The following is a 16,721-nucleotide window of genomic DNA, read 5'->3' as shown; positions in this document are numbered from 1 at the left end:
TACGAATTTAGGGGTGATACGAATTTTTCTTTGGTCCCGGCCAAGGCCCATTGTCCTGCAATGTAATGAAGTATGGTTGTTGCGAACCTATTTTCACCCAGCGACGTTTGATACGAACGTACGCTACCGCCCAGGTACGAAGAGGTGCTGTCCGCGCTGTCGGGGAAGACGCGCCAAGCACGTGCAACGCGGGAACGCAAGCGTGGGCATTCGCGACGCACCGCCAAATGATCAGAATGACGGTGTAAGAAAAACAGTTTTCTTACGGTCAGAATAAACTTTCAGAGAAGCGTCACGGCCTCCGAGGTTCTGTGCGCGAATCTTTGAGGCTCTTATGTGCCTCCGTGTGCCTTCGCGTTTAGATTACAGAGGACATTAGCGCCATGCTTTTTTTTCTAACGCGTTGACGCGGACCGCTGTCGTTGTACTATGTTTACACGTGCCTGCCTCGGGCATCAGACATCCTATGAAAGGTGGACGAGGACCGAAAGAAGGCGAGGACGGTCTTGGCGAAGGAGTCAGGCCTCACAACGTCAACATGCGCGACCGTTGAGGTCGCACTTGTGCGGGCACGGCCGTAAATCTCCCAAAAAAACATCCCCAGCACCTCCACGATAACAAAATCACAACACATGACCGTAGTTCTGTAATTTTGTGGCCTTGATCGATCGCGCCAAAGCGCTTCTTTTGTTACTTTCGCTGCAGTAGTCCAGTGTCATGCAAAAAAGGATACTAAAATTTGCAAGGGGCTACTGCTGTCGTTGGTCACAACGAACTTGGTTCATTAATTAAATACGAGCGTACGGGCCGTATATTTACGAGTGCTGGTATGATTTCCGACGTCCATGAACTTAACTGACAATCATTCAGGGCTTTTTCTGACATTGCTGCGCCCCTGAAAAACAATAAATGAAAATGTACGCCGGCTTTCTTTTGTCGCATGCTAATTTTCCATGCTTTCTGGTGAGACGAATTTCGGATGATACGAATATTTTTAGTGGTCCCATGAGGTTCGTATCACCGAGGTTTCACTGTAATAGGCTCGATATTCATACACCGTGCACTGCCTGTTCGAATAACGTTCTGCTGCGCATGACCAGGCTTATGTGCTGAGTGAACCTAGCAAAAGCCGGTGCACGCGGTGAAAGAGGCAGACAACAAAACAATTATTTAGAAAGCGGGCTAAGTGGCGTTCTTACTCGAAGGCTTTGCTGAACTGGGCCGGCACCGTGCGTGTCGAAAGCCATGTACTCGCGCTATAGAAGGGTTGAAACGCCTGCACTCGCGCTCAGCGACCATCTATTAGCGTGGCATGACATGTGCGTCATGGCTAACCTCTAAATCTGCTGTAATACTGTTCCGCTTTGCCGATGACTTCCTAGCTTTTCTGCAGATCAGCCGCTACCCGCCTTGTGAGCGAGATTTACGACATTTTTCGTTTCCAGTGTGAGCGTTTAGTACTAACCTGTTAGCATTCTCCTAACTGCCATTCCTTAACAAACACAGCACTTTTCTTTCTAGTACTGACACATTCAAATACTGTGCCTTTTTCACGCGTAATAGAGCGCTGGAATTATCTGCCCCGCAACATTCGTTGTTTATCGTCAAAAGAAGATATTTTGTTACCACTGGCGAGCATCTCACTAACATCTGAGTTGTCGCATTTTTTTTTTTTGTCATTCTTCTTTTGCGTGTGTATCTCTTGTTTTTCGTGACTATACTATTAGTCAAATCAGTGAGTTGCATTTTTGGGGCATTACTAGTACTGTATACCATTTCCACTCTTGATATTGATATAAAATATGCATAGGGCTGCTGTATACGTAAATAAACGAAGATAAAATTATAAGTTGCGTACTTCTTTTACACGTGACACTGAAACTTGTTTATTTTTTAATTTGGTATTTATTTATTAACCAATTATTTAATTAATTATTATGTTTAATCAATTAATTAGGCAACTAGTTAGTTAGTTAGTTAGTTAGTTAGTTAGTTAGTTAGTTAGTTAGTTAGTTAGTTAGTTAGTTAGTTAGTTAGTTAGTTAGTTAGTTAGTTAGTTAGTTAGTTAGTTAGTTAGTTAGTTAGTTAGTTAGCTTTACCCTAAAAGTGCATAGTACCTTACAGAAGGGAGGAGGCGTCCTACATGATAAACATAAATCCAGAGTAGACTGTGGTTCGGAGAAATGAACCTCGCTCGTACAGAAGCTTTCTTAGTTTTACTTCAGCTTATTCAAGAACTGTCTGTCATTAATTGAAATTCATGCTCGCTTATAAACCTTCCTCATCCGGTTACGCAGGACAATCAGAATGGGGAATGGCAGACAACAAAGCACGTCATGCAAACTGCGTGGATGTGGTACCTGCTACACCCTGTGCTGGCCCGGGTGACGGCCCACGTGACACCATCGGTAAGCGCATGCGTTGTACACCTATACGCTTATGAGTCACAAATACCAGTAGACTAGCCACACAGACCCTCTGCAGATTCAGATGTCTCAGTAAAAACAGGTCAGTTTAGTTTCTTAGCCACAGAAAGAAATCTGGGCCTATTCGCAATTGACCCGGTATAACTTAGCCGTGATTTTACTGAAGTAACATAAAGAGCAGTTAGCAGGACCCCATCGAATGATGGTGTCACAGGAAACAACGTCAGTTCGTGAACACTTGAAAGTAATCTCTAATTTGTCACAAGGTAGGTGTGTGTGTGCGCGCACGTGTGTGTGCGTGCGTGTGTGTTCTGTTGTTTTCTTCATGCGTTCAACAAACATCTCAGTTCGACAGTCAGCTTTCACGTATTTGGTTTGGTTATATCCCTCACCAAATTCACTGCGAACTTGGATTACACATTGGAAATTGTAACGCGTCCTATTTTCAGAGCTCTACCTAAAGAATTATTCAAATCAGTTCATTATATGACACGTTACAACCGATTAAACAGCGCTCCTATCAAGCTTTCAGAAGTCGGGCTTCTCAGCCAAAGCAGACCATCTCTCCCTTCGCCTAGGCTAGCGCCCGCGAGCGCTGCATACTCCTCCCAACCGTAGGCGCAGGAGCGCGTTATGTCCAGGTGCCGAGGCCCGCCTCTTTTCTTTAGAGCGATAGCTCCACTGCTCCCGTTACAAACAGGTAAAAACTTTCTTGTGCATGTGTTTAGGCTTGAAGCTGCGCCTCCTTGACACGTGTTGTAATAGCAACGCGCGTGCGCAGTGTCGCCTCCCACTCGCCGCTAGCTGTCGAGCTGGCGGGCGCGCGCGCGCCTCGAGACCTCAACTTCTGCGACGTGACTCCCGTTCCGGGAATACGAAGAGAATGGTGGAGAGCGTGCCCTAGGGTGCCTTCATGGCCGCGCGCATCGAGGCACTCTAGCGTGCCCCTGCTTGCCGCGCGGTGGCGCGGACGCGCGGGACACTGTCGCGACATACATTTTAAAGACGATAGTCTTTCTTGCGGAACACAAACGCAGAAATTTTGGTCTGTCTGTCTTTCCGTTTGTCTGTCTGTCACCCGATTCAGCCACCCGGCCAAAGTTTAACCACTTGTGGAACGCCCAGCCACCTTCAAATGGGGCAGCCGTTCATACATGTGAACATTCTGAGGCGCAACGTCAATACATAAGTATAAGGTGGTGTGTTCCTTTACTAGAAAATACATGGATAAGTAATTCTAAAGAACATAATGTTTCTTAGGCTGCACTGAAAATGCGACGCTATGAGCCAGATGCGGCGGTTCAACATAGAGGAGGAGGGCTCGTGTAGTACGGCCGGCAGAAGACTATCGGCTTTCGACGACATTTGCAGCGAAGCACACAGATACGCGGCCAATTTTTCTACTAGTTCTACCTTGCATCACAGAGCATGCAGCTCCGCATTGTATGAAGAATTGAACTGACAGGCCCTTGTCAGTGACGACGCGAGCAGCGCCTGTTACGTATGGATGCGCTTGTTACGTAACCACTCTCTGTCTCTTTCTCCAGGCGTGTCTCCCTGAAACGGCGCGCCGCCTTTTCTGTTTTAAAGGGATACGGACGTGAAAACATTGAGCTGTCGTTTTCTTGCGTCAAATGAAAGGCCTTGCCCTCAAAAGGCCAGGGAATATACTGGTAAGCCTGAATGCGCCCTGAAAAAGTAATTACGTGTTTTAAAAGCTAGTTTTGAGTTCCTACTGTACCCTGACGTCCGGACGCCGCACGAGCTGCTCGTAACGAGCTCGCACCAGATATTGGGAAGTTTCCACGGCCGCTCTGCCCCGTGTCTATGTTGGTGACGAGCAGGCTCTATGTTCTGGTACCTGACTCCATCGCAACTTGGCCATTCTCGTGCGTGAGCTCACCAGAATTGATACTGCAGCCTGTCGTCGCGCTGGTGTCGATGTCAGTCCGTGCGCCATGCGAAAATTGACTTTGATGCCAAAATCAAAGACCTCAGCAGCATTTCCTGGGCTTCATACTTGCTGAGAGCCGTCCCTGTATGCAGGAGTTTTGTGACGCATAGTAAAGTCAACTTCAAAAATTGGTGTCAGTACGCCATTAAAGTTTGACTGCTTTCGCGCTACGCATGTGCGGCGTCCTTTGCAGTCGCGTAGGTCACCTACATTCTTGATAATCGAGTCCTGAATAAAGTGCTGGCTATAGCCAGGAAGACAGACGAAAGTGGTATAGTGTCCTGGCTATATATAGTACTTTATCCGGGACCTAATTAAAAGTGGGCCCGTCAATGCATCGTACTCGTCTGTTTACAAAGCCCAAATCTGGCAAGGGGTCCTCCGATGCAAAACAAAACCTGTGAGTTTAATAATATAAGATTCGGAAACTCACCCAACGAAATAATCGATATTCTGTACCAGTACTTGCTTACTTACTCACCGCATCTCCCTTAACATTTTCGCAGCTGGTACCCGTCTTCTACTCCGTTTACTCGTCCCTGTCTGTGACATTCACCTTCGGTTGGGAAGTGGCGCTGCTGTTCTTGGCGCAACACGCCGCCTTCTACGTCACGGCCTCGCTGGGCAGCACAGCACTGTGCTACGTGGTGGCCACCGTGATCCACTACCAAAAGTTATTTATCCCGTTTAATGCACTTGAGGTGAGGGAACTGGTTAACCTGTTTGCTCGGTCTGCGTGTCACTTTTGTTTTTCGTCTAAGGCAATACAAGGAACCTGCGCAGTCACTGCAGGTTACTTATTACCTGTGACAATCCGACAAAATCGATCCCTCAAAAGCCCACTCTCTGGAAGCCGTATCTACATAAAAATATAAACTAAAGAAAAAAGCTTGAGTTTATACTTTAGAACAGTATATGAGGAAAAGAAACAGTGGCAATATATATACTAACAACGTCACAAACAGCCTGGAATAAACGCGTAGTATACGTTAGGTATGGCGATAACACGCCTAAGAACGCGTAGGTTCCTAGTAAAGTCTTAGTTTAACAGCGAAATGCTTAAAAAAATGCCCCCACCTCCCCGAAGGGAATCGTGAGGAAATGCGAATGCATTTCTTGCGCCGAGAGTACACGGCGCAGTAATTTTAATGGCGTAAATTAATGACGAGACGAGGATTTGTACCGTAAACATTTATTTACACATTCATCAGCACCTGTTTGTGTTGTCATTGTACCTGACGGCCATAATCTCAGCCTTGTGGTCGCCGTTGGCGTTTCACAGCGGCGTCTCGAGCACACATTTCGAGAGGCGCCCAGCCAGCGGACGGGAGAGTGGGGCGCAGGGAGGAGAGAGAGCGAACGGCGAGAGAAGGAGCGGCGAAGCACTGCACCCAATGCCACCTAGAAGAGCGGTGCGGAGCCGGCGCGCGTCCGCGCAAACCGCGGTGAGGAGGCGGAGCGCGTGCAGTCACGTGGGGTGTGACGTCGCTGCGCCGTTGCTACAGACGCTCCTCTCCTTTCCTCGCGCCGTTGCTATGGGACGGCGGACACAGGGTCGCTTATAAAGTGCATTCGCACTTAAAAGCAGCTGAGACTCATATTCAGTTGGTTGGTTGGTAAAAAAATTTTTAGTGTCCTACAGTTTAATTACCCGGGCTCAGGTCTCCCACATCGCCGTTTCGCGTGCCTGCTGGAGGGCCCAAATTTGGACTGTGAGGTCTGACCTGTGTAGGGAAGATTATGATAATTCAAATGGCGCGAAGAAATCGTCAAACCCCTCGAATTTGCACCTTCTTGTCCATATAGCACATCTAAAAGACAAGACTTCAAGTTATTAAACCGACAGCTTTGATTGTCACCCCTTCCTTATCCGGGTAGTGGCAACGCTTACGCGTTGTTCTGGAGCGCTCACACTGTGCTTCCGGAGTGACGCACCCTATCGCCCTTTAATATGTTAGCCGAAGACAGTGGTCTATTCGTCTTTGGCACCTTTTTGTCTTGTGTCCTCGGGCATGGGCCCAAATATAAACTTTGGACCCCTGCGAATGTGGAACATTTTGTCCAACGCACGTGAAGAGGCCGCATTTTTGATGGAGGCGCAAATGCTCGAGGCCCGTATGCTTAGATTTAGATGCACGTTAAAGAACCTCAGGTGTTCGAAATTTCCGGAGCCCTCTACTACGGCGTCTCTCATAATCACATCGAGGTTTTGGGACGTTAAACCCCAACAATTCTTAATCACATGCACTATAACTGGGGCTTGTAATAGGCGAAAGTTAGGTGAATGATGTCAAACCAGAGCTTCCTGTACGGCACGAGGAACAGTGAGCTCCGTGTAAGGGAAAAATAAGTGTCATATTGAAGACCTTCCAGTTAAACGCGTCAGAGGAAGCTTCACCTGTAACCGATTTGTCTAAATATGCGTGACGTCCACCGATAGTGTTTAGTTCAGATTGCCGAAGCAGAGCATACAGGCAGCAGATGCAGATTATCTTCTTTTTTTTTTCTGTCGTTCAGTACATGTATCCCAGGTACGGTTTGATGGCCTACAGGGCCTCATACGTCATCTACCATTGGAACATACTGCGTGGCCTCAGCTTCACCGTCGATTTCGTTCAAGCCGAGCGTCGCAAGAACACCGGGAACAACCAACGTAGGTGGCCTTCATACTGGAAGACGCTGGGTTACATGTTGTACCTGCCCACGGTATACCTGGGACCACCGCAGAATTACGACGACTTCATAGCCCAGGTATGTTATGATATGTGGTTCTTTGGTACCATATGGCGGAAATCCCAGTGATGGCCATATAGTCACACGCAACAGGCTGACGTCAGTTCGCATATTTCTTTCAGCAGGTAATACCAAATTAGACGATAAGTAATGCACAAAATGAGAGCAGCTAATAGACAAAAGGAAGACACGTTTCTTTCCTAAAACACACCAGCAAATTTATTGATTGCTCTACTGGTGTGAAATATACGTTCCGTTCAGATGCGGCTGCTTCTACGTAGTTCAGGCAGGCTGCTGTGTTAGAGATTAATGGAACTTAAGGGGTCGTTAACCAGGGGCTCACCATCTAATCTATTTTATATTGTCAAGAGTTTAAATGCAGGAACAGGAATGAAGAAACGCGCCCAATGTCTGAGGCCTGGCATATACAGATGGCAGTTGAAGTGCCTGTGTCAGCCAGACGTCGATTAACTTGCGTAATAGAGATTAGATAGATAGATAGATAGATAGATAGATAGATAGATAGATAGATAGATAGATAGATAGATAGATAGATAGATAGATAGATAGATAGATAGATAGATAGATAGAATAGATAGATAGATAGATAGATAGATAGATAGATAGATAGATAGATAGATAGATAGATAGATAGATAGATAGATAGATAGATAGATAGATAGATAGATAGATAGATAGATAGATAGATAGATAGATAGATAGATAGATAGATAGATAGATAGATAGATAGATAACTTTATTCGGGTGCGTGAAGAAATAAAATTCCTGAACGGTTCTCTCTCACGTATACCTCCACGTGTCCATAGAGTTTCCTACAATACTTACTAGAGGGAACTCTGGCGCTAGTGTCTATGGGAGCTGCAATGCATCGCGCTTCAGCCAGCATGGGAATCATGGGTAGTACACGGATTTGTCTAAACTTCGTTCTTTCGGCTCCGTTTGGCTCCGCGTCGCCTGCATCCGCTTTGTCGCAAAACGAAGTTCAGCAAAAATCAGCAGTTTCACTTCACCACTTTAACTTCTTTAGGCTCACCGATTCAAATCTGGTCACGAAGTTCACAACGATCCATTCTTTTAACCGAAAGAAAACCAAAACATAGCAATAAACAAAGCCACAAGTGCGTTCGAAGCCCACAAGCACGAAGACTAGGCAAATCCGTGTACTACCCATCATTCCCATGGTGGCTGAACGATCGCAGCGCCAGAGTTCCCTCTAGGTCATTTTAAGAAACTCTATGCACGTGTCCCGGAATAACAGGATGCGCAAGTTTCGATAGGGTATGAAAAGGATGTGAGTTTCGATAGGATGTCATAGGGGGATGGCATAGAACAACGTGTAGGCTATAGTAGCTGGCAGTCACGCATGCTTAAAAGCCTAGATTTTTTGGCAGACTTTGCTAATCACGGCTGTTCTTCGACACCGTTACACGCACTAGGCACGTATCTATCTATCTATCTATCTATCTATCTATCTATCTATCTATCTATCTATCTATCTATCTATCTATCTATCTATCTATCTATCTATCTATCTATCTATCTATCTATCTATCTATCTATCTATCTATCTATCTATCTATCTGCGTAAATTTTCTCTCGCACCGTTTTTAAGAAACCTGCGTGCGCTTCTGCGCAGTCGGAAGGCCCAAAACCAAGTTGCACGCTGCGGGAGATTGCTGTGGCCATCGCGAGGTTGCTCCGTAATGGCGCCCACTATTTACTCATGGAACTCATGGCACACTTCTTTTACAGGTGAGTACTAGAAAGTAAATTTTGGTTTGTTATGAGTTTGCTTGGGTTTGAACAGAAGATCTGTTTAAGCTCGGAGAAGCCCCGTTAGTCGCAAACAGAAATTGTCATCGTCATGAACCGGCATGCGCTCTCTTCGCCTTCTTCTTCATTTCCTGCTTCGCTCCCAGAACACGTGCGCCGATTTGTCCGGCGTGGGATGCAATAACTCTCTGATGGATGAGAGAACGAGTACAAAATAGAGAAAGCAACAGAGACAGAAAGAAAGAGAGAAATTCTTAGCGCAAAAAAATTGCTTGGCGAGGCCCGATTCCAGCCCGTCTACACACGATCCGAAGGCGAGAGTTCTAACCACTCGGCTATCGAAGCACGCTAGCAGAGTGTAACATAGCTTTGTATAGTACAGCATAGCAAGGGTTGGGAAAGTGAAGTGAGAGTGAGGAGGAAGTAAAGGAGGAGGGGGGGGGGCGGGTGAGGCTTTGCAAGCCGTAGTATAGTGGGAAAAAACGGAAGAAAGACAGAAAAGGATACACAGACAGAGAAAAAGACACAAAAAAGACATTTAAAAACAGAGAGCATGACAGAAAGAGGAAGAAAGCGAGCACGAGAGATAATCAAACAAAGAAGTAAAGAAATTGAGAGAGAAAGAGGTAGATAGAGGAAGCGAGAAATCGAGAGAGAGAGAGAGAGAGAGATAAAGGGAAGAAAGAGAAAGAAAGATAGAAAGAGCGAGAAGGACAAGCAAATAGAAATAAACAGAGACAGAAAAGAAATATGAAACACAGAGGCAAGGAGAGGAACAAATAAAGAGAAAAAAATAAAGCACTTCCTTCAGGTTTGGTACCACTAGTGCGAAGCTGCCTTAACTTTTTTTTTTACCGACTGGTCGCCTCTGGATCAGTCAAAAGCCGCTCCTCAGAAACTGCTGAGGAATCGGCAATAGCGCTAGCTATAACTAATTCTCAACCTGACCTGATTCTCAGTGATTCGAAAACAGCCATTCGAAATCTGGCGAGGGGCAGAATATCGGTCACCGCCGCACGACTGCTGCACCGAGCCGCGGGGCGAGAAATTCGGGAAATAGAAATTGTCTGGGTACCAGCACTCTCTGGAAACCCTGGGGACGAGGCGGCTCACCTGAACGCTCGAGGTTTCGTCAGCCGGGCAGGTGAGCCGTTCGTTCCGGGTAGGTCCGCGAGAGATGGGCTGGTGTCGACATCACCAATCAATATAAACTAGAGCGGAGGCTTTATCCGCCCCCGCACAAGCGGTTGACCAAGGCGCAGGAATGCGTCTGGAGAAAACTGCAGACGCGATCTTTTCCCAACTCATACGTGTTCAGCAAAACATACCCGGAGGAGATTAAGCCACAATGCAAATGGTGCCAGGCAGTGACAAGTTATGACCATATACTGTGGGAATGTAGCATGGTGCCGCCGTCGGCGGATATTATGCGTGATCCCTCTCTCGAGCAGTGGGAGGCCGTGTTGACCAGCTCGGACCCAGTCGTCCAGACAAGGGTCGTGGAGTGGGCCACACAGGTCGCCGTCAACCTTGGGTTGATGGCCATCTAACACGGGATCGTCCCCAACTGTTTTCTGACGAAATAAAGTTTTTCCATCCATCCATACCGGCGTAGTTTTAACAACCTATGGGCATTTCGGACTTTTGAAACCGCCAGGGCCTCATTTTGTAAAGGTTCCTCTAGATTAAATTCAAAGCATTCGTTGCCTCAGTCGCGCTTTTCGCCACTAAATGTCATTTACCTCTTTCTTGAGGGCTGCGCGGTTCGACGAAGTTTATTTATGATGCAACAGCATCGGTGTTTTACTATGACTAACTATGGAGCAAATGAAATGCGATATTTTTACGGCGGTATGCGAAGAGCTAAATGCGATGCTCTGTAACTTAATGAGGGCAATAATTTCCTGAAACGCTTTCGCATGTTTCCTTCAATGTTAAGTCACATTTCCCATCAGTGTAAATACTATGTAAGAACACAATGTGCCTATATTTTTACCCCCATGACATCTTGGTGGAGGTGGCGGGTACAAGAGCAAAAAAAAGAAATCTACAGAAGAGAAAAATGGTGCAGTTGAGAAAATGAAAGATCACATTCCTAAAAAAAATTATACTAAACACAGTACACTATCTTTACACGGAAATAGTACACAGCAATAATATGTATATCAAATATAAAATAGGCCATTATTGTAGAAATGTACACTAAAGAAGCTTCAGACACACGTCGACTACTATGCATAGGTCAATTTCCTGCTGAAAGAAAGCACTTTGCATAACGCTATTTGGGGGTGAAATGCTAGAAGTCCCGTGTACTGTCGATATCAGTGCACGTCAAGGAACCCTCGGTGGTCGAAATTATCCACAGCCCTCTTCTACGGCGTCTTTCATAGCCTGAGTAGCTTTGGGACGTTAAACCTCACGAACCAACCAACCAACCACTTTCTGGGTATTTTGTCTGTATACTAGACCAAGTGATGGGAATCTTAGCACGTTCCACTTGTGGCCAAGGCGCCATATCTCAGCCATAGGCTTCTCGTGTTATATGAACCTATGAGCAGACAAATGGGCAATAGACTACATCGCAACACGTGGTGCACACTCTGTCATTTTTTTCCACGATCTTCGGTCGCAGTTCGGCCATGACCAAGTGGGCCTGGATGTCTAACAGATTAGACTACGCCAGCCTGGCGGGCTACGCCCTTGCTCTGGAATTTAACTATTACGTGAGCTACCTGTTCAACTACGGTTTCGCCGGCTCCCTGGCCAGAGTGGAGGGCATCGAGGTACCGGCTACCGCTCCCTGCATTGCAAGGTTACACCGGTGCTCGCGTTTCTGGAGGTGAGTGAAGTCAGAACATGTTGAGCACCTCATACCCAATACGCCAAGGCGATCGGTGCAATCGTCATTGTTAAAGGCACGGAACAAGTCGGCTGAAACTTTTTGTAGATATTTCCGTTTATTTGTTTATTATACAACAATCGTCCGAAGGTATTGCTGTTGGGGGGGGGGATGTTACACAGAGAAGAAAAAAAAGCGAATGATTACAAAGTGAACACACCTAGAGCAAACACACCAATGGTAAATACAGGAAGAGTAATCACACCCAAAGCGTAGGTCACGCAAGTCAGAATAAGCTCTACTCGCTACCACAAATATGGCGTCTTGGCACACTTACTACGTCTTCATCATTTGTGCACACCCCGACCAGTGGCTGTTTATTCAATTCCTTAATGGTGCGGGGAAAGAAGGACGATTGAAATGCTTTCGTACTGCAAGAAATTTCGCGAGTGTTTCTTTTATGACCATGTATTCGTGATAGGGAGATAGGTGGATGAACGAAAGAGAACAGGAAGATTACACGTAAGTGAACAGCAACAAGCACGAAGTTTATTACATGAGTCCGACTGTTGTGTGTGTTATTTTGATGAAGAAGTGTTGAACAGGCGATGTCACTGGATCAAAAGCTTATACAATTAAGTGCACCTGCCCGCGGACTTCGAAGACAAGTCCACCTGTCGAAACGTTGACTCCAGCAATAGTCCCTGTTCGGGGTTTTTTCATCCTTTCAAACCTCCATCTTCCCCTGAACTAGTCTTGTGCTGTATATGTGATTTGTTATTTTTAAAGGAGCGCCCCACTTATTTTCTCTCATTGATTCGTTTCTTCAGGTACTTCGACCGCGGCATGCACCTGTGGATTCGAAGGTATGCAACTCAGCATCTTCAAAGAAACTACTTAGCCGAATATCACAGTTCGAACGAACTGTCTGTCATCGCCACATAAATGCTGTCATGAGCACTTGTTAAGAACTCCCCCTCATGACTGCAAAGGTTTTAATTCCGTATATAACGGTTATGTTAATTTGAATTATACGTGCCTCTTTTATGCTGAAACACCTAAAAGAGCCATCTGTGATGTCTAAGGAAGGGAGTCAGACTCCAGCCGCCACGATGAATGGAACAAGAACCGCCTTTATTGACTACGATACATGGTTTATATGGCAATGAGTAAATGCGCCCCCTGGGGGATGAAGGACGAAGAACGAAACCAAAACTGAATACAACATACTCCCCCCCCTTAGTTTTAGTGGTTAGTTGTTAGTACGTATTAGTAACAAAAACCCAAGTATTTACACTACTTATTTACATAGTACAGAATAAGCACAATTTCAGACCGTAAATTAAAAGTTGGTCTGATAATCTTGAAGCCAGGCTGGTGGCCGGCGCCTTCGGGTCGGCCGCTCTGAATGGTGTACTGCTGAGGTTGGCTGCTGCAGTACCCCAGAAGATGGCGACTGCGTCCCAGAAGGCGGCTGCAGCACAGGAGACTGCACTACGCCAGGAGACAGCGGCTGCGGCACGGCAGGTTGCATTACGCCAGGAGACTGCGGCTGCGGCACGGCAGGTTGCAGTACGCCAGGAGACTGCGGCTGCGGCACGGCAGGTTGCAGTACGCCAGGAGACTGCGGCTGCGGCACGGCAGGTTGCAGTACGCCAGCAGGTGGCGGATCCGGTACCGCATGCTGGGGCACCGAGACTGGAAACTGCGGCACAGGTGGCTGCGACTGGTGGGAATCACCCCCCTCTGGAACCCTGGAAAGCTTGGAGGCATTCCACGTACGGCCGTCTTCAAGCCTGTAAGAAGCAGGTCCCTTCCTTTCCAACACTTTAGTTGGTGAAGAGAAAGAGCAGTCGCCCTTAAAGCGAACGGATGGTTTCCTGACACGAACAATGTCGCCTGCAGCTATCCCAGGTTCCTTGGCAGCTCTCCTCTTGTCTGTGTACAGCTTGCTGCTCCGCTGTTGACGCCGGACCCTACGACGTAGTCGCGCCAATTCCTTAGCCGGGTCTTTAGCGAATGCTGGTGCTGAGAAGCCAACGACGTCCAGCCTGGTTCTGGGCATTCTACCATGCAGTAGAACAGCAGGGGCAACCCCAGTGGTTGCCTGTGGAGTAGCCCTGTAGATAGCAAGATAGTCCATGACTGCTTGTCGGAGGGGTCGTCCTTCGAGAAGTGAAACTTGAACAAAGCTTTTGAATGTCCTGTTGAATCGTTCAATTTGTCCATTCGCCTGGGGGTAGTACACCGATGAATGCAAAAGACGGATGGCCCTGTCTTTCAGAAAGGTGATGAATTCCCGGGAAGTGAACTGAGGCCCGTTGTCACAAACGATTTCCTCGGGGTAGCCTTCGCGGCAAAAAACACTAGTTAAAAAGTCTTTCACTGTGCTCGTGGATACCTCGCGGCAAAAATATACCTCTGGCCACTTGGAGTGGTAATCAACAAGCGTTATAGCAAATCTGCTGTTGTGAGGTGCGCGCTCCAAGGGGCCAACAATGTCTAAGGCGAGCTTTTGCCATGGTCATTCAGGCCATTCAACAGGTTGCAGTGGCGCTGGTGATGTCTTGGCAGATTTATCGGCCTCGAGGCAGATGTGGCAGTTTTTCACTGCTGTTTCTACTTCCTTATCCATTCGTGGCCACCAGAACCGCTCACGAAGTCGCGCTTTCGTGCGCGTGATACCAGGATGTGTCTCATGTGCGGTGGAAATGAACTGGGCAGTGAGAGAGGACGAAACCACGAGGCGCTCTGCTCGCAGTAGAAGATCATCGACAACAGAAAGTTCCTCTCTAATAAGGTAGAACGGCTTCACCTCTTCTGGTAAGGACTTTTGTGGCGGCCAGGCACTCAGCACAAAGGACTTGACGGTTTCTAGACAGCCATCGTCAAGGACGGCCTGACTGAACTTCTCCTTTGCTACACAGGCTGGCTGAACGAGCGACACAATTTCTTCCTCCTTTGCAAGCTCTGCTTCTGAGGTAGGTGCTGGCAGCCGAGAAAGTGCATCTGCAACAGTGTTCGTGGACCCCTTGCGGTATTCAACAGTGAAGTTATAACAAAGCAGTCGTGCGCTCCAGCGTGCGATTCTAAGCGGGCGTCTTCCACGTCCTTGTGACGACAGCAAGGAGACAAGCGCCTGGTGGTCTGTGTGAATTTTAAAATGGCGACCCCAAAGGTACGTGTGCCATCGCTCACATGCCCAAATACATGCCAGTGCTTCTCGTTCCCCGACTGAATACTTTCTCTCCACTGGGGACAGTGTACGAGATGCGAAAGCGACTGTGCGAAGTTCTTGGCCATCTTGTTGCTGGAGGACTGCTCCCAGCCCACAGTCGGAAGCATCTGTCGATACAATGACTGGAAGCGCAGGATCGAACATTTGAAGGACTGTGCTCGACGAAAGCATTTTTTTGACCCTTCTGAAACTGTTGTCTGCTTCGGCTGACCAGATGAATGGCTCATTTTTGCGAAGCAAGACTCTCATAGGCTCGACCACTTGTGCCAAACGTGGAACAAATTTCGAGTAGTACTCTACAAGACCCAAGAACGAACGGAGGGCAGCAACATCGGTTGGCACGGGAGTGTTAACTATGGAGTCAATCTTCTCAGGAAGTGGCGAAATACCACGTGCAGTGACCTTGTGCCCAAGAAATGCGAGCTCTGGAACGTCAAAGACGCATTTGTTGTTCAGTTTCAAGCCCGCATCCTTGATCTTCTGCAGGGCTGTTTTCAGGTTCAAGAGGTGCTCTTCTGCAGTCTTGCCAAAGACGATCACATCGTCAATGTAGAACAACACACCAGGGCAACGGTCAAGGATTACTGCCATCATCTTCTGAAATGCCGCTGGGGCAGAAGCTAACCCAAAGCATACTCTCTTGAATCGAAAAAGTCCATCGTGAGTGATGAAGGCTGTTAGGTCCCTGCTGTCAGGGTGCAAGAGAACCTGATGGTAAGCGGAAGCCAAGTCGAGTTTTGAGAAATGTGTAGCGCCTACCAAAGCATGGAGAAGCTCTTCTGTATGAGGCAACGGGAAACTATCTGGAACAATAGCCTTATTCGGTTCTCGGAGATCTACGCAGATCCTGATGCTGCCATCTTTCTTGTCAACAACGACGATGGGGGACACCCATTCGGAAGCATCGATGCGCTCGATGATGTCAAGGCTTAATAACCTTTGAAGCTCATTTGACACTGGCGCACGGAGAGAGTATGGCAGACGGCGAAGTTTGGAAGTTATAGGCTGCACGCCCTGACGCGTCTTAACCCGATGCGTGAACCCCTTAGCAAGGCCCAAGTTGGAACTGAAAAGTGAAGCGAACTCGCTTGCCAAGGCTGGCGGAAGATTTTCTGGACCGGGTTGCGCGTTGGACAGTGCGGAAATGTTGGCAAGTGGAACGGAAGTGCAACGAGGTACCGTGTCATTGACACATGTCAACGGAGCAACAGACGTAGTCGTATGTAAGCACGTGAGAGTAGAACCCTCAATGCGAAAATTTAAGGCTTTAATGCCGTCAAGGCCGATAAGACAAGTTCCTCGGCGAACAACATAAAAACAGAGTGACGCGGTGCGCCCTTTGAACTGTACATCTGCTGTGAAACAACCTAGCACGCAAATGGAACGTTGGGAATTGTCAAACAATGTGACGTGCGGGGCAGGCAGAAGCGAAATGCTCTGAAAATGTCAACGGAATGCTTGCTCTGACAAAATTGAAACGGATGACCCTGAATCAACAAGAAGTGTAAGCCTGACGTTCGAAACCAGCACTTCTACGTGAATTCCCTTACGAGCGGAACGTTCCACAGTCAACACGATACATCGTCATCACATTCTACTTCGCGGACCCTGCCTTGCACTTGAGCCCGTTTGCGGTTGCATACATTTTGAAAGTGGCCCTTGCGACCGCAAAACAAACAACCTTTCCCATGCGCTGGGCACCGCATATCTGATGCGATGTGATCCCGCGAGCCGCAT

The 16,721-nt window shown here is 47.4% G+C and overlaps 1 protein-coding gene across 20 annotated transcripts in view; it reads left to right on the top strand.

Moving 5' to 3' along the window:
* Positions 1-16,721, top strand: part of LOC119373848 (protein-cysteine N-palmitoyltransferase HHAT) — a 120,580-nt gene that overhangs the window by 83,281 nt on the left and 20,578 nt on the right. For 5 of the 20 annotated variants that reach the window (XM_049410934.1, XM_049410936.1, XM_049410935.1 and 2 more), the window contains exons 4-9: positions 2,298-2,408; positions 4,887-5,081; positions 6,898-7,131; positions 8,771-8,886; positions 11,540-11,746; positions 12,577-12,612. The exons of 6 other annotated variants lie outside the window; for them this stretch is intronic. In XM_049410934.1, the coding sequence (XP_049266891.1) occupies positions 2,298-2,408; positions 4,887-5,081; positions 6,898-7,131; positions 8,771-8,886; positions 11,540-11,746; positions 12,577-12,612 (899 nt within the window). The remainder of the gene's footprint in view (positions 1-2,297; positions 2,409-4,886; positions 5,082-6,897; positions 7,132-8,770; positions 8,887-11,539; positions 11,747-12,576; positions 12,613-16,721) is intronic. 9 more of the 20 variants (XM_049410943.1, XM_049410933.1, XM_049410941.1 and 6 more) reach the window with 8 other exon arrangements.

The sequence above is a fragment of the Rhipicephalus sanguineus genome, chromosome 11, assembly GCF_013339695.2.
Source record: "Rhipicephalus sanguineus isolate Rsan-2018 chromosome 11, BIME_Rsan_1.4, whole genome shotgun sequence".
NCBI classification, from domain to species: domain Eukaryota; kingdom Metazoa; phylum Arthropoda; class Arachnida; order Ixodida; family Ixodidae; genus Rhipicephalus; species Rhipicephalus sanguineus.
This window is presented reverse-complemented; position numbering and strand designations above follow the sequence as displayed.